Raw genomic sequence first — 27070 nt, 5'->3', positions numbered from 1 at the left:
TTCCAAACTCTGCTGAGGGTGATTTCAGCCAGGATGGCCTTCAGACTTGCCCTCTGAGAGGTTTGCCTGTTCTTTCAAGCCATGCTGCATGGCTTAAGAAGCAGCATTGCCTCTGCCTAGAAACGTTCTCTTTTATCGGGGAAAGCGACAGTGTGCCTCCTCACATGGCTGGGGTTCTCATCAGGGGCTTTAGTGTGAGGCCAATTCCCATTTGAGCTTGAAGATGGAATATGTTACTTCTGATGAAGGTTTTTACCCCAGAGTAGTTCAAAGAAGGGGAATTAACCAGGACTGAGGTGATGTTACCAAACCTTCCTCTATTTAAACATTTTTACTATATTTTTCCTACTTTCTGCTAGCCTTGCAAAATCTGTGTGTTACAGGACTGAAAACACACGTAGATTTTTGACATGTGCTAAAATTTTTTTTAAAGGCAAGTATAGTAATGGTTGATAAAATGCCAGTCTCTGAAAATTACCCACAATTCTCCTTCATTGAAACTAAGGGCAACAGCAGCAGTTCCATATAGCACATCTGTTATGAAGGCAGATGCATGCCATTCTATAGTTAAGCCTTCTTGACAGACAAAATGCTATAATGAAGGAAGATTTATGGTAAAGATAATCTCCTTACTGCAAAATTCCCCTCAATTTTATTACAGCAGGACTCTGCTGAGTATTACTCACTTGGAAGTCATGGGAAACAATTCTTGATAGATGTTTGTTAATCAGTGATAAGCTGCATATATTTAGCACTTTCCAAGCCTTGAAAAACCTCAAGACTATGAGAACAAAAACACTTTTTTTAAGACTCCCAAGTCCAAACCGAATGTGTAGAAAACTTTTCCTGTCTTTAGGATTCTTTTTTGGCAGTGGCTAAGCTATCTGTAACAGTGCAACAGTCGATTGCTATTTATTAGAGTCATAAAGTAATTTTCATTTTCAGTTGAATGTAACATCTGATAAAGGGCACATTATTTTGAAAATCTTTATTAAATTCTTCTATAGCAGAGCATTTCGTTCATGCCCAAGTGTTGGGCAAAACTGTGTATCTGTTTAAAGTGAGAATAAGATGCTTACGAGAACAAGCTGTAATTCTTAGTCTGGATCCTATTCCACTCTCTCAGTTTTCAATCTTGATGGACTTTTGGTTTCTTTCAGAACAACTTAGACTCAACTAAAACGTTTTCATATTGCTTTATAGTGGTAGACTTCTTTCTGATACTATTTAAAATATTGAAGCCTGTTTTCTGTTCTAAAAAGATTGTAAAATGATGGATTCTTACTGAGAAGTTCCTGGTGTCCATTAAGAACCATGCTTATTGATGTTGTGAGTAATTTTATAATTTCTTTTGCCACTGTTAGCTCTGCAATGGGAAGAGAGACATGGGGAAATAAGGGGAATTCCTCTCCCTGTGCGACTGTGGAAGTAGGTTACTACTTTTCAATTGTTTCTTTTCTTACACTCCCAGTAAAGACAAATGGCAAAGCTTAATTTGATTTCTTGAATCTTTATGACTGGTGTAATTACGGAGCCATCACTCAGGAAAATAAAACTGCTTGACTTTCAGCAGCTCAGGCTGAATTTACTCTCTTGGAAGTTAAACAAACAAACAAAATCTCCACTCACTTCTTGTCCCAACACCGCAGGAACCAACATCCTTATTACATGCAAATGAGGCATATGTGATATGGTGGTCATTGAAACACAATAAAATGAGATCCTGCCAGGCCTCTGATGGAAGAGTTGCTCACAGGTCCTGTCCCAAAGTCCACAGCCAGGTACACCCTTAAATACAAAGTCCAGCATTTCTCACTGAAACTCGCGAGGGAAAAATGCGCCCAGGTACAGCCCCACAGCCAGGGGTGTGGAGAGCCAGTGGGGATGAAACTATGGCCCAGCCCAGAAGATGCTGGGACAGTCCCATGGACAGACCACAGTCCCAAGCAGTGGTTCCACTGCTGGCACTTCATCTTGGCCATGCTTAAAGTCCACTGCCACCTCACTTTCTTTCACTTTCTAAAGCTCCCTCCCTGCCTGCAGTTCTGTCCCAGCCTGGCTCCTGCCTTGTAGGTCAGCAGTGAAACGTGTTGCTTGTCTCTTGCTCATCTGGGACTGAGGGCAGCCCGTCTATTGCCCAAAGGTTCATTCTGTAGGTATTTTAATCCATGCTTAAGCATTCACTGATGGGATTATGTTGCACACAAAAGAGTAGCTGCTTCTTTCTTTGAAGACATGACAGAGGAACAGGAGTTTGGAGAGCAGTTGCTCTGTTGTGTCTTCAAGGAAAATCCCCAAACAACTGGGATCTCTCACCATGCCAATGGGTGGTCTCTGCTATTGCTTGCTACAGGCTGTTCTCAGTGAAAGTGTCCTTCAGGTTGAAGCTCTGCTGGTGCACTGAAAAAATTAACCCTATGTGATTTAGCCCAAATTTACTGCCTGCCTTTGTAGACTAGTGGAAAGGGAAGCTGCCTGGGCTAACAAGGCTTTCTGGTGCCTGCTTCCAGGCTTGTTTGTGTATTTGACCCAGTGACTGCTTAAGGTAAATGACAGATCAATCCTAGATAAAATGTCTCCATCTAAGTCTCTCTTTTCCAGGAAAAAAAAATGTAACCACTATCTTCTGAAGGAATATTCATATTTGTATGCCAGCACACGATGGTAAACTAGGGCAGAAATGATTTAGTGAAGGTCTCACAGATAAACTGAGAAAGAGAGTCAAAACTAATTTTTTTTCTGAACTCCTCACCTCGTCCCAGGGTCATATTATATGTTTGGCCTAGAAATGTTTGTCTTTGAATATTCAGTTAGAATGAGTGTAGATAACAACACTATTGTGCTAATTATCATGCTATCAGCAAGATTTTATATATATATATATATATATTTATATGCTTACATGCAGGCAAATCTACAGCCAGAGCAGTAGTATCACAGTATCACATTTCATAAAAAATGAGACTTAATGTAAATTTATTGAACCAAAGAGTTTCCCCAGTTAATTTCTGCAACATCATTTTAATTTTCAATAGCACACAGGGTTGTTGGTGTTTTAAGGGAATTGTCTGTCAATGCCTACAATTTGTAGGGTGTGAATAGTTTAAGATGTCATAAATATTTATGAAGTTCCTGGGAATGGTGATAGGGACATCATACAAAGTCCTTGAAGTTACGAACTGAGGCAGAAAGGGTGTTATATGCAAATTGCAAAAATAGTGTGGTATAGTTTTAAGAGGAGCAAAAAAAAAAAATCTATTATTTAGATGAGAAGAAGCTGAATATTTGGAAAATAAGGAATGAAAATTTTTGAGAGATTTGCTTTTACCTAGAAAAATTTTTCTTTGCTTTTGCCTAGACATTTGTAACTTTTCTGAATATTTGGCTTTATTGCTCTCAGGAGAAGCCTGCACATTATCTATCCTTTCCCTTCCTATCACTCTCTTGATACTCAAGTACTGTTTAAAGTAGGAATAACAGAACAGATTAATCTCAGAGGTATTTCTACCGCTGCCACTGGAACTAGAACAAGGGGTGATATAGTCCAAAAAGAAGAAATAGAAATATTTTCTGGAAAAATATAGAATATATATTTTTACAGAGGTTAAAACACAGAAATGCAGCTGCCACTGAAACCCTTTTGAGTAGCAGGCTCTATCCTTTTATAAAGCCCATCTGTCTCTGCAGAGTATAAAAAATGCATGATCATAAAAAGCAGTACTCCTTAGGGGAAAAATCTCTCTGTACTAATCTTGTAGTCACTTCACAAAACAGTTTTTAATCCCAAATTTGCATTTGATTTTCAGTCAGGAACTTTTGTGGTTTTTGCAAAGTTTTCTTATTCCATTAGAATTAGATATGAGGTACAGTTTGTTCAGGTGGCAAGTCCAGACTATGAATAAACCAATGTTATCATATGAAAGAGAATTAAACAGGCAGATCCAAGTGGGGATATATTAAGCCAAATTTAAGCTCCAGTAGTTGAATTTAGCCTGTACTAGATGTCTGGTTTGCCTCAGGATATATTCAGCTTTCCAGCTAATCGACTGAGGAAAACTGCCTCAGGTATGATAAAATTTACAAGAGAGCTCAGTCGAATAGCTCTTGTTATAAATACTAGCTTAAAGGCATTCTTCTGGTCTTTGGGATCAGAACTGTATTTGCATTTAATTATTATACTTCAAACTTTTTTGAACTTGGTTAAAAATATTAGACCAGCCAGTTAGGCTTATATCGTTATAGTGCTTTCCAGATAATGGTAGAACTTCATACCACTTTTTTATTTCTGGGTGAATGCTGTTTGGTTTTATTCTTTTGTTTAGATCCAAAGTCCCACAGGAGAAAAAAATTATTATAATATATTCTCATTGAGAGAAGGAGAGATAGTTAAGCAAAGGTGTTTTAGTGATGTGCTAATCTAAGAGGTACAGCACTTTACTATGATTTTCTGTCAACATAATTGACAAATAATTCAGTTTTAAGCCTTTTGCACTATTTTCAGACAAGGCTTAGTGTGAGAACTAATTGTCTTTTAGTCATTGATTTCAAAAACCTGTTTTTCCCCTTTTCTGAGACTTTTCAAGACATGGTTTTACCAGTTCTGTCTGCCAATATTTGCACTAACGAAGTTTGGAGTTCTTTTTCACTGAACCACGGTGTATCAGTGGAAGCTGATTCTAGTTTAGAAAGAACATGAAAAAGGTAAGCACTTCTGTATGAGAAGTGAAAATCAGTAACAGAACTATTTTCTGACATAATTGTGCTGAAATAGCATAAAATGAAGTGCTTTCATTTAATTGCTTAGTCCTGGAAGCACTGCAGTAGAAACAAATACATGATGCCTGCTATGGAAAGGTTTGAATTTTACTATTATTAAGAGGTGGACTCTACTTTGGGCAGTTACAGTTATTTTCTATGTAAATATAGCTGCAGACACCTCACGATGGTACACTGAAGCTGCTGCTGTTTCAACACCCTATCAAATTAGCACTGACAAAGACACATGCTGGCTTAGATGAAAAGAGCCAACAAGTCTGATCCCATTATGCACAGGCGTGTAGCAGTCACCTGATCACTACCACACCTGACTGTAGGAGGCCATGAATTTGCTTAAATTTGCAAAGGAGTATTCCCAGTATTACCTTCATGGACCATAAACACAACTAAGGCAGATAATGTTCTGCTGCATTATTTCAGAGCATATTGTTTCTGACTTTGTGTATTGATCTGAGAGGAAGTTGCAAATTTCACTTTTTACTGTCCCAGATGTCTGAGCTTAGTTGTGGAAATGGTTTGGCATATGGAATGACACAAGCCTGCAAGTGTCAGTGGTGCCTGTAGGAAACACTGGAGAGGAACCCAGTGTGTGTCAAAAGAGCGTTTGGACTGTTTTTCCAAAGACCTGGATGTGTTCTTCATCCTTATTCCTTAAACTTTTAAACATATAGATACAAAAGCTAAAGAAAAGCCCACCTGAAAGTCCCTCTGGCAACATGGTTACTCATCAATCAAACAGATAGGGTAGGGAAGTGAGGAATAGAGGAAATACTCTTACACCTGCATTTCAAACGTGCAGCTTGTAGGAGAGAGTTTTATTTTTCAGCTACCTCTGATTTCTTGATGGGAAGTCCTGGTCAGAAAGGATTGGACACTCTCAGTAAGGTACTGCCTCAGCACATTTTTAACATTTCAATTGCTCAGTAAGAAACAGCAGCAGGAAAACTCCAGATTTGTGCTTACTGCTCAGCTCAGACTGAAATGTTTTGGTCAGGTATGGGTAAGGTGCTTCCATAGACAACACAGTTCATAGGCTTAACAGGAGGAGCATGAATTACAGGGCTCCAGATCCCCACTAGCCAAGAAATTGTTCTTTCCTGTAGCCTTGGAGCCACAGCAGACAGTGGGATATGCATTTGGCAGGATACAATTCATGTACATGTACACATGTGCATGTACACATGTGCATCCTCATGCTTTAGTTTCATGGAAATCCACAGGCTTTCAAATCTAAGGTATTAAGCATCAACCACTGCATTTACAGCTGTAAATCACCACATTCCCAAAACACCCAAGTATCACTAACTCCTCCAGCAGAGCTGCCCACCCACCCTGCAGGGACTCCTGCCCAATTGCTGGGGAAATGACCTGAAACACTAAATGGCCCGGGCTTGTTCAAGGCAATGCACTCACATGCTTACTGTTCTTGCCTTTCTTCATTTACATTCACTAATTGGAAGTTAATTTACTCCCAGAGGCAAATAAATATTTTTAAACCAAAAATTACACTATTTTTTCCAAACCTTGTGTTGAAAAGCGACTCAGTGCTTCTCCTAGTGCACAGTCCTAGGAGCACCTCTGAGTGTGTGGTAACACCGTGCTGCCTCTTTCAACTCTATCCCATTTGTGTTTAACACAGAGATTATTGGTCTGTTCACCAGTCAGCTTGCTTTGACTGATAAGGTAGACTAGTTCAACAAAGATTAACACAGTTCTTACCACTTCTGTCCAACCAAGCCTAATAAGCTCACAGTTAAACACAGCCCAGCAATTTATATTGGTATTAATTTCCTCTGTCAGCCTTAGATTAAAAAAAATACATAGATAACAGTACAGCAAGTATAAATCAAACCTGACACCGGAAAAAAATCACATACTGGAAAACTTGACATAGAATCCGGTGGTGTCAAAAATCCTAGATATTTGTTGTTTCCAATTCAGACATTCTTCATTTAGACCAAAATAACAGACATCCGTAGTGTACCTTACTGCTGGTGACTATTTAAGAGCTAGGTGCTCTCACAGCATGGTACTCTTTATGTGCACAGTAATGAAAGTTCACTATTGATTTTTCTGTAGCTGCTTGTAACTATTATAGTTGATACATCAATAGAAAAGGAAAGCACAATGTTTCACAGGAGGCAGAAAATCAGAGAATACATGATGCTGTGACAGTAAATCATGGCATAATCTCAAGAATTGATAGATGGCTACTGCTAACTTGAAACCCATGGCTTTCTCTGAAAAGACTAACCTATAATCGTCCAATACGTTCTAACAGACTGACTGCCCATAATAGTGGTAAAGGACACAACACAATGTTTCATCTCCAGAATAATGGTTTCCACAAACCAGGTTGTTGTGGTGGAATTTGTTTTGTGTTACTGCAAAGAAAGGAGAAAGAGTGGTGGGAATGCCATTTAGACTAATAGTCACAGGTTGTAGGAAAAAGACATTTTTTTTCAGAAAAGAGCACAGAAGGGTTTTGTTTAAAAAATAAAAGAGGAAGAGAAGTTGTTATTAATTTTTAACTTGCAAAAGTCTGCAGTTAGTTGAAAAGGAAGTGCAAAAGAGCTGATTATTCTTGAGATCAAAATATTGGAGGTGTTTTGTCAAGAAAGGCAAACGCAGAGAAAATACGTTTACTGTAGCTGTTTCCAGTTCCCTGGCATCCTGAAAGGGAGCCAAAGGCACGTAAGTAATGAAAACTCTTTTAAGTGTCTGCTTCTCTCTGCTGCATTTTTGAGGGGCACAATAATCTCTGAATTTTACAGCATGCCTCGTGATTTTTTAACAGGAAAGTTCTTAATTGCTTTGTTCCCTCTTTACTCCCTGGCTCATCTCTGGTAGCTTAAGCTATGATTTTAATTAATTGTGAGGGTCTTTTTTTCCTGTCTCAAAACAGAAAGGGAGGAAGTACTGCTAGTAAGAAGTGGCCAGCTGGAGCACCAGTGTGGATGACACTGCTCCCACAGTAACCTCTCAGCAATGATCCTCTCTGGAGGATATTTTCATTGTGTAGCATTGTTTTCCAGCACTTCTTTCGGGCATGTGAATTTGATACCTGCCCTTTTCAACCTTGCTGGTGACTCCATTCTCTAAAGACAAATGTGTCCCAAACACGATAGTCCTAGACAAGAGGAAAGAACTTTCAACCAGGCTTAAAGGACATTTGTCCGGTTTAGGCTGTAGGTTTTTCCCACAGTGAAAGACTGGATAGTGTCATCTGTCTTGTTCCAAGCAGTCTGCTGATCTCTATTACAGTTTTTGGTGTTGGGGAGGAAAGATGCTGTTGTAGTGTCCTTCCCCATTCTGATGTTGAAATCTTTCTCTTTACTGAGATGAGACTTTCCTTCACTTAACAAGAAGAGGTATTATGTAATATAATACACATCAAACCCTCCCAATATTGAAGTTGATATTAAATGTAGGATTTTCCTTATTAATCTTTCAATAACCTTATAAAGAAGACTCTTAAACTGCCCTTAGGATGATGGCCATGTGTGAATCAAATTTTTGCAAGCCACATGGGCTGTTTCAGTTTGTCCCATGCTAAATGGCTCTGCACAGGACCAGAGCAATACTAGGAACTCCTGCTCTGAGAGATTCATCCAATCTTGGTAGCAGCTTTGCCAGAACCTAAGGAATTTTACTTTTCATCCTCCACCCCTTTCCTGCCAGCAGAAGTCATTTGGGACACACTCCAAGCCGTGAGCTTGGGAAACAGTGTTTCTGCACAGTCCCCTTCTGTCTCTCAGTTCAAGATTCCAGCTGTGTTCAAGGCTGGGCCATAAAGTTTGTTTCTCGATTCTTCATTGTTTCATTCCTGTTTGCTTTTGTTTCCTCCCTTTCCACCTCTGGCTTGGCTTTGATCACAGTTCCATGGTTTCTCTTTCCTTCCTGGCCTTTCCCCCCTATTTTCTTGACTCCTATCTCAAGCCCTCCAGTCTCTCTCTGTTCCTCTGATCCACACCACTGCTGTCCCTTGTTTTCATCAATCACTCCTGGTTTCTGATCTGTGCAGATATCCTCTTCTCTGCCACTCTTCTCTCATTACTCTTGCGGATCCTTTTTATCACCTGTGATTTCTTTTCATTGTTCCTTTACAGAATTTCACCTCTCTATTTTAATTCCCTCAGAGACAGCCATTGCTTTTGATTCTCTTTCAATGTTCAATCTTGCACAAGCAGCAAAGGGGTAAGAGAGAGAAGGAAAATTGCCATAGTCTACAGTGCATCTCCAGTAAATGGCCAACACTTACCCATATATAAACTTTCAAGTAAGAGCATCTGCAATGTGTTTTTTTCACTAGAAATACATGAGGCAGTTTTCAGTCTATATATTCTGGTTTTTAAAGTATTTAGTAAGTTATCTGTTACTGCAAAGTTAATTTAGTCATTATACTCCTTTATCAAGTTCTTCATTCAGTGAAACATTTAAGAATATGTTAAAATTAAGACTACAGGGTAGTATTAGTGGCTCCGAGATTTAGGATATTCATTCACTTCACTGTATTTTAATATATAACCATGTATTCCTAAGTTATGCTGGGTACTTGACTAACAAAAGTAGTCACTGATGTTAAAGATTTCTGCCAACAGCAGCTAAAAAGACTCTATATAATACTGTATTTCCTTTGTTACCTATATAATACATTCAGCTTGCAACTTACACATGTAAAAATGTTAAGAACTTGTAAAAGTATTCCAAAAGTAGAGACATCTATAAATGTGGGTTATGTGCAGGTAATTTTTCCCCCTTACAGGAGGTGTTTAAAAGCCAGCCTTCCTAGTAGCTTACAAACATATTAGGGGAAAAGTGCAGAGCACACTGATTGGGTTATTCTGAAATCCCCAGTCTCCACACAAAGGCAACAGTACAGAATACAAATATTGCTTGATACCCATGTTTCTAATTACTTGCAAGATTTGTGTCTAACAAATATATGACCTAATTTTCTCTCAAGCATCTAATCCTGTTGTTATTTCAAAACCTTGTTAAATATGCATTTTAGAATAAAATGACATGAAAAGAAAAAGTACTTGCTGAAGATGGTTAATCTTATTTCCATGGCTTGCAGCTGTCAGACAACATAACCAAGTAATGATCAGATTGAATCAAATTCATGCCTCAAATAATGCCATTGTACTCAACAGTTACATGAGGTATGAATTTGCAGCATTCATTGCATTTAATGAAATAAAATCAGGACAAATCAACAGCAATTATTAACTTTCCTCTATAATTTAGTGTAGTTTATTCAAAAAACTCAATCAGCCTTGAAACAGAAGGCTTTCTCTGGGATTCCTGAAAGAATTTTATCATTCACTAGTCCTACACAAAGGGCTGAGATGAATGATTAAAATTTTATTTGTTAAAAAATATTGGTTTAATTCTGAATTGTTCCTCATAACCTCAGCATTTGTATTTTATTCCTTTTACATTACGTGCTTTTTCCCCCAAACCCAACTGATTGTAGATTTCATTAAGACAGATACCTGTAAGATAGACACTGTCCTACGTTCTTTCATACTGCCTGCACGTGTGTGCAACCTGCATAGGAGGATGGACACAAAACCTGTCAGCTCACTGAAAAAGTGTTCTCAGGAGCAAAACATTGTTTATCAAAGTCATCACTCCATATATCATTTAGCATCTATAAGACATTTAAGGACTGACTTTTAATTGGTTGGCTTTGCTATGGGTTTTGACAGCTAAGCGAAATGAATATGTTTTTTGTTTTGTTTCTCCATAATGAAATAAAAGCCAGGGCAAAAGAAAATCCACTTTTTCCTGCATGTGCTAAATGCACTTCTAAAATAGTCCTTCAAATGATGAATTGTCAAATTTTTTTGCAAAGTTTTAGGCCCTGAAAATACAGCAAGGAACTACTTCCGTGCTAAGTGATTTATAAAGGAAAGGATCAAATTTTCTCAAAATTCAATCAAGATATTTTAAATCAGATTCCTTTAAAAACTGTGTTTGTTATGAAATCTGTAGGGATTTCAAACAATGTTGTTCCCATCTGCCTCTACATAGTATCTTTAATACTCTGGATTTCACCACTATTTACAAAGATAGATAACTATTGTTTTTGTTTACCAGATTGCATAGTTGAGATATCATTTTAGTGACTTCAAAGTAATGGAATGAGAAGCAGAATTGGAGACAAAAGGGTTGATTTCTCTGTTGAGCAATGCTGCATCCATGAAAGGAGAACATCCCTCATGAGATTATTCTGAAATGAGGTTTTGTTCATATTCATTTGCTTTACTTTCCCAGAGGGTTAGAGTAGAAATGTGGAATAGCTCTTCTAGTGGCAGAGTGCAGTAGCCTGGCTGCCTCGCTTGAGATCCTGAGAAGAGTTAAATGTTCCAGGAGCAGACTGGCTGTTTAACTGTTCTGCTGGCCCTCATCATCTCTAGTAAGAAATGGATCCCTAGTTCCCAAGGCAATATGGAACACAGAGCAGTGAGGGGCTATAAAAAACTGCTGGTAACTGTTCACATTAAAAGTTATCAAATTTGGATTTTTCAAATGCAGAAATACTTGTAAAATTTGAAATTAGAAGGCATGATAAATTTCAACTTCTTGACAATTTAGGGACAAGAAAGGACCCCTATAATTATTGTTGCCTCTTTCAGTCTTCTGCTGAATGCAAGCCATAAGTTTCCATCCAGCACTTGGGCATCAAGTCTGTAACTTTTGACTGAGCTCTATCGTAATAATTTAGAGAAACATCGTCTTGACTTCAGATTTAAAGAAGCAGAGCTTTCATTATATTCAGAGATGAGATCTTCCAAAAGACAGTGATCCTCACCTTTAAATTAGTGTTATTTCTAATGTAGTTTATCCCAAACTGATATTACAGAGCTAATTCTGCAATGTGTTCCCCCTGACTTCCATGGGATGTGCACAGGGGACGGTGTTTAGTTGATTAAATTTTTAACAAATACCATGTTGCTTCAGCATATCACATCTCAGGGGCCACAGCATTTCATGCTTTGGCCTCAGCAAATGGTGCTGCCAAGGTACTCTTCCTATCTCATTGCTTCCCTGTCTTGGCAGTTTTCCTTTGCCCTGCTACATTCACTTCCAAGCCTTGTGCCAGTCCTTGCCTTACCTATCATCAGTCATTCAGTGTCACAAGGTTGTCTCCTGCCCTGGACTTTCCCAGAATGCCATCTCCATTTCCCATCCACCACCTTTCCAGACCAAGTCCTTTTCCACTTTCTCCTTTCTGCCTCTCACTCTTAATGTGCCAGATCTATTTATCCACCTTCTTCATATTCCCTTGCAAAACTTTTTGTTGTGACATCTGAGGGAAGCCTGGACTGGGTGTGCTGGGACTGTGCCTGTGATCCCTCCACATTATCTGCCAGTCGACACCTGTTCATCAGCACATATGGGGATTGTATACTTTAAATGAGCATTTAAAAATGTCACCTGCTGTTAAGGATTCCTCATCAGAAAATTAAGAAATTTCCTATTGATAAGTTTGTCACAGTGAAAGGATCATCCTAGCTAGATGTCTCATTCTCCATTCTTTGGGTGCACTCCCAGGCACTCTGCAGATGAGAAAGTAATTTCAAAAAGCCTATTTGAAATACTGCAAAAAACCAATCAAGGATCCAAGGGAGCATTTTTTTTTTGTCAGAAATTAGTATGTGAAAAAAGGTACTTAAATAAATCTTGATTTTATCTATTAGTCAGCTGTCAGCTAATAATAAATTATATTTAGTTCCTTCCTTGTTATAAATACATATTGATTAGTTTTAAACTCTGAACTTCAGAATGAGTTATATCTGGTCATTGCTAAACTGCTCTCGTCACTAAGAAAAATATCCCCAACACCTATTATACTGCACTTAATTAAGACAAGCATCAGCTTTATGTACCTTTATTTGCTTCTGCCAAGTCTCTCTGGTATAAATATTGAGCAGTCACATCTCTTGAATACTAATCGATCCTTCCTGAATTCCAAATGATTACATAAAGTTTAGGAGGTGTTTCTTTGGCAGTGTTAGCCTCCAGTGCATTCTCTAGTTGGACATTAGGGTTGAGACAGCCTGAATCTGACAAGTTTGCAGTAAGTATTTTTCTAAATTCAGATGTAAGGTGGGGAAGCCTGAAAGCCATGCCAGAATGCTGTACAGAACCCCTCAACTGCTGCTTTACTGGTGTTTATCTGGTGCAATTGTACAGGTATCCTTGGGTAACAGAATGGATCAATCTAAGAAAACTGCCAATGGGTTTAATAACACCACCTCATAATAACAGCCCAACTATACACGTGTGTTATAAATAAAGCATATATTAAACCACCTATAAAAATAGTTGTATATTTACAAAGTCACCAAAGTAAAAACAGTGAGAGTGACCACTTTGAAGATGGCATTAAACCCTAACTACTGTTTGTTCCTGTGAGTGAGAAGTGGACACATTTGTAATGACAAGTCCATGCCTGGATAAGTTCTCCATTAGTGGCTTGCGTTGACTTGCCAAGGAAAAGTGTCATGTAATACTTCTCACTTCAAACCCACAGCACCTACTTCATCTTTATCTGCAATCAAAATCTACATGCAAAATTTCCTAGGTAATGTCTTTGTATCTGTAGTACACTTAGTTATCTATAATCCTGCATAAATTGGCTCTTGTCTAATTTTCTTGTCTTCTTTCCCATTTTCCTTTTGGTGTGATAAAACCTCCTGCCTCACTAATTCCTTCAGTTCATTCTGATATTATATTTGTTTGTGTGCTCTTAAGTATTATAATTACTACAAAAGTTTAGTCAACGTTCCCTGTTATATTACCTCCAGTTGATGCTTATAGTCTTATTTTTCTATCTGCATACATGATATCCCTCATTAAACCCTCAGCAAAAGCTATAGAAGTGAAAGTATTTACAGCCTTGTGTTTCACCATAGTTTGCTGCTGCATTTTTAAATCTTTTCTGTGTATTTAGGTTGCAAGTTCCCTGAGGCAGAGATTCTGCTGGTCTGTAAATCTAATAGAATAATGACTAGAACTATGATGTTACATGAAGTACACTAAAAAGTGCAATAGCTTTTTTTTTTCAGCTGCAGATTGTTGTGTAAGTGCAGTGATGTGAGTTACTGACACCAGGTGAAGTGGAGCACAGGCAGACTTTGTGCTCTGCTCCAAGTGCATGTTTGAAGGAAACTCCTTCCAGTCTTGTGAGTGCTGGGGGTAGAGTCTGCCTTGAATATGCTGAATTTCAGCCTGTTTCATCTGCATTAGGATCTTAAGAGGCTCATTTCTTTTCCATATGTGCAAATGGTGGGGCCTAGGACTTCAAATACCTCCTCCCGTTTCAGCTAAAGCAAGACTAAAAGCAAGGAAAGATTAATTTTCTAATATTCCTCTTAACTTGCAAATATTCCTCTCATTTTAACAGAAATGAGAACAGTGTTGCAGATCTAGATGGATTTATGCTGAATTTTCTGCTTAAATAAGACAGTGGTTTGTTCAAAAACTGAGTTCTTTTTGTTAGGGTTTTTTTCTGTTGCTTAAACAAGAGCCCATTGTTTGATGTCCACCACAATTAAATGTTTATTATTTTTACTGGACCCTCTTGTTTCATGTTAAGTGGGATGTGAGATCAATAGTGGCTCTGCAATTATTTGTCCATTGATAAAACCTTCATTTCTCAAATGAAGTACATTTATCTGTGTCCTGACAGTGATAAGGGAGCAGAACCAGTCAGCTGCTGCCTAGTCCAGCATTTAACTCCAGAGCTCGACAAGTGCCTGGACATGGCTCAAATGATGTCTAACTTTTTCCTATTGGCATTTCACTTTACAAACTGCTCTGATGGGAGTTTGAAAAATCATCCTTGCTGAGTTCACATAATAAAAACTAGCAGGACAAATGGGAAGTTTTCATAAAGAGAAAACAAAGGCTGATTTCAGGTTAAGTGACTGTTTTGTAAAGCTACTGGATGGTAAAATGAAGATGACAGTAAATATCCCATTTAAGGCACTCATTTAGTTCTTCAAGCATAATTTAAATTTAGTCATTTATCAAATGTAATTGCTGCAAATATGATCTGAACTTTGTTCTGTGATAGGAAGCAAATTTTGACTTCAGTAAAAACAATGGGAAATTTTTCCTGGCTTTAATGAGGTCAAAATTGCATCTCCCAGTGGATAATCTGAGCCTATTTCAGCTCCAGAATTAGAAAATTCAACAGCCATTGTGGAGGAGTTTGTTGTTCGGTTTTGTTTTATTTCTAATTCTGATCTATGACAACAAGAGAAGGGAGTTTCCAAACTAATGTCAAATGTGGTAATGAAAATTCAGAGGTTGATAAACTGACACAGTTGCTTTTTCTATATGTAATGTATCTTGATTCAAGCCAGCAGTTATTAAAGAAAAATCATTTGTATTTAGTTTTTGGCCTGCTTTTTGATGATGTGTACTGTGGGCTGTACTGGTTACATGCTATAGAAAAATTAGGTGTATTTTTACTCTGGGATTAGGGTAAAGAATTCACATTACCCTCAATCTAGCCAACTTTTAGAAAGCTAGAGATGTTTATTATATTTGGTGGTAAATCTGATAAACAGTTACAGAACTGTGTGATCAGCATCTTTCTCAGATGTTCTCATTCCATGTGTTGGACATGAGTTCATGGAGCAGTGTTAAAAGTAGGTTTAACACTCAAGTCAGTCAAAGATTTCTTTATTCTTTCCCATTTTTGCAATTTGTGCCTGGCCACTAACTTTCCATCAACTGTGTGATTACAGTTGCTGCGTTATTGTATCCGTGTTGGTTCTTCGTTGGAGGAAACCTGTCAAATGCAACTGAGAAGCCAAGAAATCCATACTCACATATCTCTTGAGCTACTGGGGTTTTTTTTATCTACCTATCTTTAGATTGGAAAAAAAATTGGCTGACATACCTGAGTTAAATTGTGGTTTGACATATTGATTATCTTCCCTCCCTTAGGTGGTATTAAGAGAAGAATATCTCTATATGTGAAATCAGAGAAATGATGCCCCAGAAAACAGACATGTTTTGGGGTTTGCAAATATATTGTAAATATCAGTCAAAGAAGGGTTGGCAAGGATAACTGCAATGAAAGACTTTTGTTTACAGAGAGGTAAGAACTACCTACCTGTAAAAACATTTGCTTTTTACAACTGAGAGAGGGAATTGAAAAATTATGTAACTCTCCATATATAACTATTCTATAGCTAACGAGACATCACACTCAAGAGAGTATTTACCAAACTATTCTGACTTATTGAATAATTGCTGAGTCAACTGTACCATAATGTAGTTGGCAGTGCTGCTCAGAGGGTACCAGACGGAGCAGGTGGCCCCTGGAGAAAGGAGCCGAGCTGCTGTGCCTGGGGTCCCACTCACTGAGCTGGGGCTGTGCAGTTTGACTGCAGGAGGAGTTGTGCACTGCCAGCCACAACAGCCACAGTTAATATGCATCTGACTAAGCCTCAGCAGCATCTTTAATGCTGCCAAAAATCAAAAGAATTTTCCTGTATAAACCCTAAGGAACTCCTTATGAGTAGATAACAAACAATTACCTCTTTCATTTAAGATCTAGCAAGCAAAACTGGTGTGATTTAATTCTATTTTGAAAAATTATCCTAAGTGCTTTGGGTTTTGATTATGGTTTTACTGTTAGTTTACTAAGATAATCACTTCTGAAATGTTAGGAAAAAAGGCAGAGACCAAGTTCTTTGCCCTAAAGGAGATGGATGTCTTGTGGAGAGACAGACAGGACAATACAGCCATGAATAACAAACAGCTTTACAAGGCAGTCTCATATCTATACAGCTATAAAAAAACAAACAGCTTCTTCTCAATAAATTAATTCTGTGGATTATTGACTTCATATTACCTTTGAGAGGCTTTATATTAGACATCTGTTTTTTAATCAAGCACTGGACTAAAGAACAATAGTAAAAGGTTTTGTTGGTTTGGTTAACACTCATACGAATATCCTCAGAAATGTAAAAAGGGTGTACCTTGAAGCACTTTTTATTCCATTAAACATTACAGGGCCAGGTTGTCAACAGCTGAGATTTTTGAAATATTTTTTTTTTTATTAAGCAATGTATTATTGGCATTAAGACCAGTTTTCTGCTGAGATGCCTGAGATGTAGATATGTGCAAAATGCACCTAGGTACTTAGGTACAATATTGCTCCCAGTTATTTATGTAGAATTTGATGCTTAGCTATTTCTGACAGCCCTGCTCAATGCCTACCAGCATTGTTAGACACTTCAACGTCTTCTAAACCTGACTTGCTCTTAGGCTGTGAGGTGTCTTATTAATTTCAGCTACATGATTCATTCATTCTTTTGGGCACAAACTTAAGTGCTTAGCTGGAAAGGGTGTCTGTGTTTTTCATTTCAATCTTGTCATCATTCTTGTTAAATATTTGCCTCTGTCCTGTGGGTCAAGTGGTAACATGTTTACATTTTACTCTTTGCAGAGTAACATCTAGATCTGACTATTAGCAAATGGAGTTCTGCAGTAGGCTAAATAATGAACTAATCGATTTCAAAGGTGTCGAACCTGTCTTAGCTACATCACTTTTATATGCGAGTGATGTTCCTATTAGCAACAAAATCAGCTCTTTTTATAGTAGCATAAATGAGAGAAAAACTGGGTAACCTGGCTTGGTACACACTGGCAGATTATTCCTGCCAAGAAGGTGAGCACAGTACCTGGCAGAGTTAGAAGAGCTAGAGAATGATTCCTAAATCAGTGCAAAGTACTAGAACAGCTGATGAAAATCATTAAATAAAAAGCCACCTAAATGGGAGAATTTTCTGAATGTACTTCACTTATTCAGCTAATTTAAAATGTTTCTGAACTGACCTGAATTCTCTAAATATTTTATCAGAAGAAAGCTACAGGCTCTATTTGTGCCACTGTATAATGACTGAAAAACCTACTTATTAGGAATTAGGAAATATGAATTCTTGTTATCCATCAGATTAATTCATAAAACATAATTTCTGCAACAGATGGTTTGCTTTTGCTCCTCTGAATCTAAGATGTTCAAGCAATGAAGCCCTGAAAACAAAGTGTTAATAGGTACCAAGGAAATCCATCATCTCTTCCTGGGGTTCAAAACGGACATACCTCAGAACGATCAATTCTGTTAGCATCATTCTAATTTGTAAAATAATTCTTTTATATCTTCTGCATGTTCTGTGTCCTGTACCTCTGAAGTATTGGTCTTTTATGTTCCCTGCATTTAAAGGGACCTTTATCTAAAATTTTCTCAAGCAGGTTCAAATTCCATAACACCTAGGAGGGACATATTTAAGTAATTGAGGTCTACAGTGTGATCAAAACTGTCACTTTTAGTATACTTGCAACTGTATTACAATAATTTATTTTTAGAATTTTATTGCTCTACAGATTTTTTTAAAAACTGAAAATTAAAGGAAAGCAATACTAAATGTCACCACTGCTGATACCTATTTCATTGTTGTCCTTGGCTCATCTGTTCACCCTCTTTATAGACAAAAACACCTTTTCAGTAAAACACGAGGTTTTGCTATGGGGGTATGGCTGGGTCTGACCTTATTTATGTTTCTAAGTCTCTCCTTCCAACTGTCTGCCAAAAAAAAAATTCACTTGGGCAAAGTTCATTTAGACCAGCTTTACAACAAAGTGCAAACCTGAAACAGAGGACAGGCAGAAAAAATCTCTTCCCATGAAGTCAATAGGAATCCATCTCCCTAAGATCTTTTTTATTCTTGGCACCAGTGATTTTTCTTGACTGACTTATTGGAGGGCACTGGTTTAACTAATTTGTCTTGCATAGGTATCTTTCCCATTCTGTCCTCTCCACTAGTACTACACAATCTTCCCTTTAAAGGTTATTTCCTAGCCAGATCTGTCCTAAAGCTATTATCATTAATTTGCACTTTAGGAGTTCCTTTCACTTTTTAAAAACTATGAGATACATTCCTGATTTATGAGTTACAATGTGACAGCCATCATATGCAAAGAAGATTGTTTATACTTACCACAGATGCCTTTCAATAAGAGGGAAATTTCAACCATATCCCCTCTCCATCTGCTTTACATACTGTATTCAATATCATAGAAGAACATGGCAATCTGTACTTTCCACTGTTCTCTAGGATGTCTAATAGAATTTTATTCCCGTTCTGGAAAATTCAGTAATCACATACCAAAATACAGAAGGTTTATAATACTGCATTAAATTCCATAGGTTTTAGGAGTCATTTCCATTGAAATGCACTTTTAATCCTTATACATAATTTCCCCGCAACTGATAATTAAAAATTATTCTCAGATTACTGTGAATCTCTTTAAACATATTTCAAAATCATGTGTTTCAAGAAAATTGAAGAAAAGCATAATATTTTCAGTGGTTTTAGAAAAAACAATAATTATGAAGATTAGCATGTACCTACCTAAACTAAACAGCACCAGGAATTTGAGACAGACAAATTCTCGCAGGTCAAACTGCAGGGAACGAAGCTTTGCTACCAGGTCTTGTGCATGGCTCATAAGATTGTTGAGGGTGGCTCCAGCTTGGGATGCTATTACGGAATAATCCACCTGTAAAAGAGAATTGTATTCCTATCTGGTTGTCACCCCCACACTTTAGGATGTTTCAAACAATAATATACAACCAGGATACTCCTGGATATAGAAATGATTCTCAATTTAATGATGTTACCAAGTCAAGATGATTTTATATATAAACCAATTTTAACCCAATGGTATATATTGAAAATAACATTAAACCATATATCTTAATGGTACGTGACATCACTGTGAGTGCTGGTTTGTCTGTATTAGCTTTTTAAAGAAGCTTTAAATATGAGAGCTGCTTATGACACTGGTAGCTGTCCACATCTCAGTCTGTTTTATTCATTTGGTGTCTCCTGTTCTCATTGTAATCATATGATCCTGCAAAGAACGACTGATGGAGTGAGCTTCGTGCCTACCCTGACTGTATTGCTCCAGAGGCACACCACAATATTCATGGGAAACAGTCCTGTGTCCATAACTTGGCCAGAAACATCTATTCAAGCCCAGAAATGTCGGTGTATTCCCACAGGAAACAGAGGTATTGTTTGGGTGGTTTCTGTTCTCCTCAGCTACACAAAATCCCTGTATTTGTTGGAGCTGCTTGGAACTCACTTGTTCTGGCAAGGGCTGGCCTGCAGGGGAAGGAGGGGTGGCAGGTGTGTGGCAGCCCAGCTGCCCTCGCATTGTCCCCAGCAGTGACTGCAGCACACAGAGCTCCTTCCCCTGGGGAGGGAAACCAGCGGGGCTGCTCTGCAGCCTGCTGCCCTTGTCATGCTGCCCCTTGTTCTCGGGGCAGGCTGACCTGCCTCGGACCTTTCCTTGCATACAGAGATCCAACGGAGAGCTGCACTTAACAGACTTATTAAAAAGGGAATAGCCACAAGCACAGGATACTTAAAGCCTGTTACTTCTGACTCATCCTTGGGCAGTCCTTGAACCTCAGGCACCCTCCCTAAGCCCAGCATGCTGAAGCTGTTCTGGCTGATGCCAGTCCCATTGCGGGGTTGTTTCCATGCAGGTGGCTGTGCCAGCCCCTGCCCCTCTGAAGGTGTGCCCGCTTTTTCACGGGATAGTGACCAGCGGAGAAGGGTACCACAGCCTGCGGGAACGCCGTGATGGGAAGGTGAAGGGAGGGGCTGGGGTGGGCTGGCTCCAGGGCAGGGCAATGGCTTGGCATGGAGCAGGGTGGAACTGCTGTATCAGAACTGCGGTGACCTGAGCAACAGCCTCAGCTGAAATGCTCAGCCCACTTTTTCACCAGAGTGCCCCACATCCCCTGCAAGTGCCACTGTCCCATGGAAATGGCCTGGTGTGCTGCTTGCTCCCCTCAAGGACCACTCCTGGCCAACTGGCTGAGACCTAAATGGGTCAGTGACACATTTTTAAAATGCCTTTTCTTGCCTGGGTGCTCTAATATTGCCAAGACCTTTCTCTTTTAGGAGTTCCAGAACGACAGGAAAATTGCTAATCATGCTTCATCTAAGTGAAGTCTGGCTGTAAATCAAGGCTAAGCACAATGGTAAGTGCTTACTTTGGGTAGGTGATTTGTTTAATGGTATCAGTGCTCTTAGCTCATCTCTAAGGTTTCCCATAATAAAGTAGTTAATAAAGAATGGACAGGTATCACCACAGGAAACACACCAATACTGCAAAATTCTGTTTTTCCAGGCCCTTATTCCTTGAAATCTGGGATTTAAAGAAAAAAAAAATGCTAAGGAACATGTATTTTGATTTTTTTTTATTTTAAAACTATTGAATTGATTTTGCTCAAGTATAAACAGCAGTAAAACAAGAAAAAAAACCCTTGAAATACTTTTAACCTGACAAAATTTCAGCAAGGAAAGATAGAAAGATGACTAAAAGAAACTAAAATGCACTTTTCTAGTAATGACCTTAATACAATCAATAAGTTACTGACTCTTATTACGAGATTTCATTTATACATACTCTTGTTGCTCCCAAGAAACTGTCTGGACACAGCTGCACAAAAAACATGAAGTTACACTTTTTGTATGGAGGTTAAGAATAACAACACTTTGCAGCATTGGAGCAGTTAGAGTTGAGCTCATGTTTCAATTAAATCAATGGATTATGCTGAAGCATCCTGTGAGGCAGGTTTTATTGCTCTCTCTCACACCTGGGGAAACTTGAAGCAGTGAAATTAAGCTGCTTACTCAGGGCTGAAGAAATCTGTGACAAAACTAGGATCTGATCTTAGGAAACCCCAGCCAATCCATCTTTCAAAAACTACTTTCTAGTTAATCTCTTATTTACTCTTTCTATAGATGCATTTATGCATATTTCTTTATGTATATATACTTAAATAAATAATAAGAGAAAATAAAGTAACATAGCTCAAATAATTTTTACTCAAAGATCAGTTTAATGTAGTGACATGATTCAACTACTTTGTGTTGAGAAACTGGTCACATATAAATATGAAATTTTATAACTTAATTTCCCTTTTGTAATTGTTAAGACGGGAGAAAAAAGCTCAAAATCCCTTACTGAGCTTCCAATTTGTGGGGAAAATATGCTACTGACTTCATAATAAGAAGTTAAGATGTCTGAATGTCAAGAATATCAGTGGCCTTAGTGCAGTGATTATGCCATAATGGAAAAACCCAGTAGATGCCTGGATCTCCCAGCATCCCTCTACTGGAGAGCTCTCAGGCAACCTGCTCCTCTTTCAGGTGCATTTAATATTTGCAGCACCAGCAAATTTGTCTGGGAGGCAAGTCCTCATCTGCCACTCACCAGGAACAGGCTGTATTAAATTTTTATATTTATTGACATTTCATTACCATAATTGACTGCAGTTGGTTCTCCAGTAGAAGGCACAGGGCTGCCTCCTAAGCAGGAGAATTGGTCCCTTGAGTAGGATTTGCAATTAAAAACAACGCAGAATGGATTTTTTTTTTAATTGTGTAAATATGATGAGTTGAATTTTCAGCTTTAACTAGAGAATAGTAGGTGTGCAGAAGGCTTTTTTCAAGAGTGAGCAAAATTATGAGTCAGTGGAAAGACGACCCCCAAAGGTGTCAATCAGTTTACACAAAAGCAACTGTGCATGAAAAAGCCTCAGTTAATGTCTATTCTGAAAAAGTGGTCACATTAAAGACTACTCTGTTCTGCTTGCTTGGTCCTTTATGCAGAAGTTCATACTAAAATGTGTATTAATTCTTTTACCTTCCAATTCATGATTAAAAGTGCTTCTAAAAGACAAAGATTAAACCAGCTTGGCTTTTGTGCAAAATGCTTAATTGCATACTGAAGTCTTAGCATTTACTTTATATTGTACATTTTACTTCATATTGTATATTGATTTCGTTTGGTAAAATCAAATCCACAACTAAAATTATTCTTGCATCCCAATTGTTACTACTATATTTCACATTGATTTTGATGGTGAAGATGTTGTCTGGCATTTTTTAAAACAGCAGCTTTGTCAAAGATTCCACATAACCTAATTTGGAAGTAAAATGATGGGCTAAAGTTACGGCTGCAGAAGTGTGAATTCCTCCTGTACCCTGGGCTAAATAAATGCTGTGGCTGATGGCCAAAAATAAAGGGACCACCTGTGCTTTTTTGTTTTGCAAATGGTGTTTCATGGTAGTTAATGATTTTTGAAGACAAATCCCTGATTTTACTGGGCTCAGTAATTTTTCTGGTGAAATCAGGTGATGGCTTCTGGTATCAACTCTTCTCTATGCTCACAAAACAGTCTAACACTTAATCATGGAATTAAGTTCCTTTTTTTCTTCTAAAATTAAGCAGTGTTTGATTTCTAGACTATGACTGTGGTATCATGGGGAAATATTGTGCGGAACTGCACCAATCCTTTCAATGCTTCAGCAGGCTTGAAATAGTCTCCATAATATGATTAGAGTGATTTTACTTGTTGATGGCTGTTGCCAGGTACTGACTATCCCTGAATGCTATTCCTTTCAGCCAGACAGGAATTGCACAAGTAAGGAATAAAGTCTCTGCTGTGGCTCTATTCAGTACCTGTATAATCTAGCAGACAAAGGCAGTTCAAGTTAATAAAAGACTGATTTCATATTGAATTTAGTAAATTAGACTACGGTGTATTTGGGGTATGAAGGCAGGGGCAGTGGATGCCCAGCTGCAGCAAAGGGAGCATCCTGCTCTTCCTGCTCTCCGGGGTATAGCACCTCTGGCTGCTGGGGAGCTGCTTGCCAACACTCCCTCCTTGGCTACAAACAGCACTGAAAGCTCGGGGTGGCCCACAGGGACCTGCCCTGGGTCTTTGAGTCCTGACCCTGCTCGAGTGGATGCTCTGTGAGTGGATGAGTCTCATCTCAGAGGCATGCATTCAGTATGTAACAAACAAGTTAATTTACCATTGCAACCTTTCCTCTGTTTCCTGAAATATATATTTCAGTGGAAATATATAATATATATTTCAGTGGAAACTGCAGTGGTTATTAAATTCTTTTTGAGCTTTTCATATAATTCTTGCATTAATAACAGTATTTCTGTTACGTTTCTAAGCAAATAAACATGGAAAACATTTTGAAGAGGTGCCTATGTACAAAAATTGAGGAGGTTTCAGCACGGACAAAACCCACAGATATGCTTGTATCTGCTGGTTATCAGGTTTGGATATATTAATTAAAATTGTATTGACTTATGCAGCATAAGATGCTTGTCATTTTAATGTGAGACACAATAATAGAAGATAATGAATTAGGTTGCCAGTGGCCCTTTCCCCTAGGATGATGTTATGGTGCTTGATAATTAACTATAATATGCAAATAGTAACACTCCAAAGTACTTCAGAGTATGATAGAATCCATTTCTTTACCGAAGTGTTATTATGTACTTTTGTGGGTTTTTTATATAGAGATGAGGTGATATGAAATCACTGCTGAGTTTGATATTCAGTAACTTCATCAGAAGACAGAGCATCACTGGAAATATTTTTTTGTGAGTATCTGGGTAACATCTCACTAGGCTGTGCTAACTCAAACTGCTTCATGAGGAGCTTTGAACCATTTAAGTTCATTCTCCCTTATTACCCTCTTACGTTACACAAATTTCTGCTGTACTGTTTAAATCCTTTCCCACCAATGACTGCAGAGGAGTCAAGACTGGACTTTGGATCCCATCACTATCACTACTCCAACAGGCAGGTGGGACAGACTGATGTTCTTTCTTCAGCTTGAGTCTCTGAATAACTTGTCTTTCATGCTGGGCAAGCTTAAAATCAGCTATGGGATTTTACGTGAGTTTATGTTGACAAGTTAGTTCACTAGCATGGGACTGGTTTGGAGGACTAACAGGCTTGAAGAAATGCTGCCAGACTCCAGGCAAATAACTTTTGTTTTCTTTATGGGAGCCATGTGTAGGAAATACAAAAGAAATGTGTTTCCCATGAACACAACAGAGTTAGCGTGTGGGAAATGGAAGAATTCTGGTGTGCAAGGATTCATGTTGGGTGCTCTTTCCATAAATTTTTACTGGAATTGGAATTTTAGACTTTAAAGCACAGTGCTATGATTGTTTCATGGCAACACAGCAAAGCACATGTAAATTGGGATCAGGTTGTTCACAGGTATGTTCATAGCTACTTGCAAAGCTCAAAATATGTAACAAATATTTGGACAAACCTGAATTCAGGGCACTTCATGGTTATAACTGAATTTTGATGTGTTTTACCCAGTTTAACTGAGCACGTCTAGTTCATCCCCAAGGAGCAGCCAGCATAATATCTTCATAAGGCATGAGGCACTTTGAACAACTAGCACCTTACTTTCCTTTAGGCAGAAACCACTAGAGTAAGGAACTGTGCAAGAAAGCAAATACTGTACTAAACAGCAAAATAATGATTGCTTGACCTCATTTGTATCCACCTTGAATCAAATCCTGTGTTTATTTGCTGATGTAAGGACTTCTAGATTTGGCCCTAAAATGCAAATACCTCTTTTGTGCCCACTACAACTATGAAATCTCACTGACTATAACACACATCTAATGGGAAAAAGATATTTACTAATTTCCAAAAACATAAGAAGTAATAGGTTTCCACTAGATATCCATGAGCTTTCTATGCCTATGACCTGTGTATGTCCTTTGCAGTCACTCCTCTAACACTCTTGTTCTTTCTGTACATCAGTGGTACTTCTGCAAGGGTGATCTTTCTTGGCAAAACCATCAAGATCTCGTGCTCTTTCTCTGGTGCTATGCTTTAGAATACAAATCTGGGTGTAAAGATGCATTTGCATGATGACTTGAACTAAATCAATAGTTTCAATAATCTCAAAAAAAATCTGAGATTTAGACACATTTTTGGATGGCCTTTTTAACTGGAAAGGCTTTGGCCAAGCTCAGCAGAGGGAATATTTGGCAACAGTGAGTACCATGTAGGTATGAACAAAAGGAGCAGATTTTGTCTGGGCAGATGAGGCTACAATTCACATATTGTGCATTGAATGTTGCAGGAAAATACACTAACAACGATATTCTGTGCAGAGCTTTAGTATCTACCTTATGTGTGCTGGCTCTTGGAAGCTGGCAGTGTATTGCTGTTGTAGAAGATACAAGAGGAAAGTGCTCAAGTTGGAGGAATTAAAATTCTATAATTAGAAATGGTCTGTTAAAATTACATGCCACATGGCAAGCCTACAAAACTCAGCATGTGGAGAGCGTATTGGCAATGATTTACAATTAACCACCACATTGCAAATCACTCCTTAGCTGTTTTCTATTATGAAATTTTGAGAGTTGTAAAATGCGTTTGTGCTACTTTATTTCCTTTTGAAATGGTAATTGCAACTGCTGAGGGGCAGTACTTAGTGCAGAAAATGAAGTGTGCAGCACAGGGAGGAACTTGTTTCTGAGGAACTGCTGAGGAATTGTAATGATGTGAAAAAAGTGCTTTCTTGAAACACACAGACACAAAAGAGCTTAATTTATGAAACCCCAAATAAGTAACAAAATAAAACACAGTCTCTTTTTGTACAAGGGCCAAAGCTTACTGCTTTGTTGCTGACTGCACTTTTTCCCCATCAAAGTGGAAACAGTGGATTGACTCTGGGTAAAACTCATGAACCAGTGGCTTGAGGGAAATGCAGATATATGGAAATGTGATAGGAGTGCCCTAAAGTAATGGGTTTTGAACCAGGGTGTTTGAAAATTACCAAGTGTTCTAACTGCTAGCCCATTTTATATACCTAGTACAGAACTGACTGTGGTATGGCCCTGGGGACCTGGATAAAGTTTGGCTTTTGTGTCTGAGGAACAGAGGCTGCGCAGTCTAAGTGGAAACAGCAGGTATGTTCTAATTAAGTGGTGGTAAATTCCCCCCTTACAGCTTCCACCTTGATGGTGATTGTAAAAAGGACTGTGTTTAGGAGTAGCTTTTATGGAGGGATATATTAAGGAAAGTGAGGAGTGAAGCTTCTCAGGTCTTAAATATGCTAACTTGTGACAATAATCTTGATCTCTCAGGTAATAAAGTTGGCAGTCTAGCTCAGGCCCTCAATTTAAAGTTATTATCTTTGAAAGCCAGATGATTGACTGTAATTTCACTCATAGTGCTTTGTTGGTAGCAGAAATAAAAATGTCTACAGCACTTTTCATCAGAAGTGTCAGAGTGCTTTTCACACCTTAATCAACTAATTTTTATGAAATGGTGGCATGGTTTTTCCCTGTCTCTTCTGTGGGAACTGAAAGGATCAGGACAGCAATGAGAAAGTAT

The 27070-nt window shown here is 38.3% G+C and overlaps 1 protein-coding gene across 2 annotated transcripts in view; it reads right to left on the bottom strand.

Annotated features, from left to right (window-relative positions):
* NR5A2 (nuclear receptor subfamily 5 group A member 2) overlaps positions 1-27070 on the bottom strand; it is an 88404-nt gene that overhangs the window by 8207 nt on the left and 53127 nt on the right. For both annotated transcript variants that reach the window (XM_008630216.2, XM_017729725.1), the window contains one exon: positions 19224-19371. In XM_008630216.2, coding sequence (XP_008628438.1) covers positions 19224-19371 — 148 coding nt within the window. The remainder of the gene's footprint in view (positions 1-19223; positions 19372-27070) is intronic.

This window comes from Corvus brachyrhynchos, unplaced genomic scaffold (genome assembly GCF_000691975.1).
Source record: "Corvus brachyrhynchos isolate BGI_N302 unplaced genomic scaffold, ASM69197v1 scaffold101, whole genome shotgun sequence".
NCBI classification, from domain to species: domain Eukaryota; kingdom Metazoa; phylum Chordata; class Aves; order Passeriformes; family Corvidae; genus Corvus; species Corvus brachyrhynchos.
This window is presented reverse-complemented; position numbering and strand designations above follow the sequence as displayed.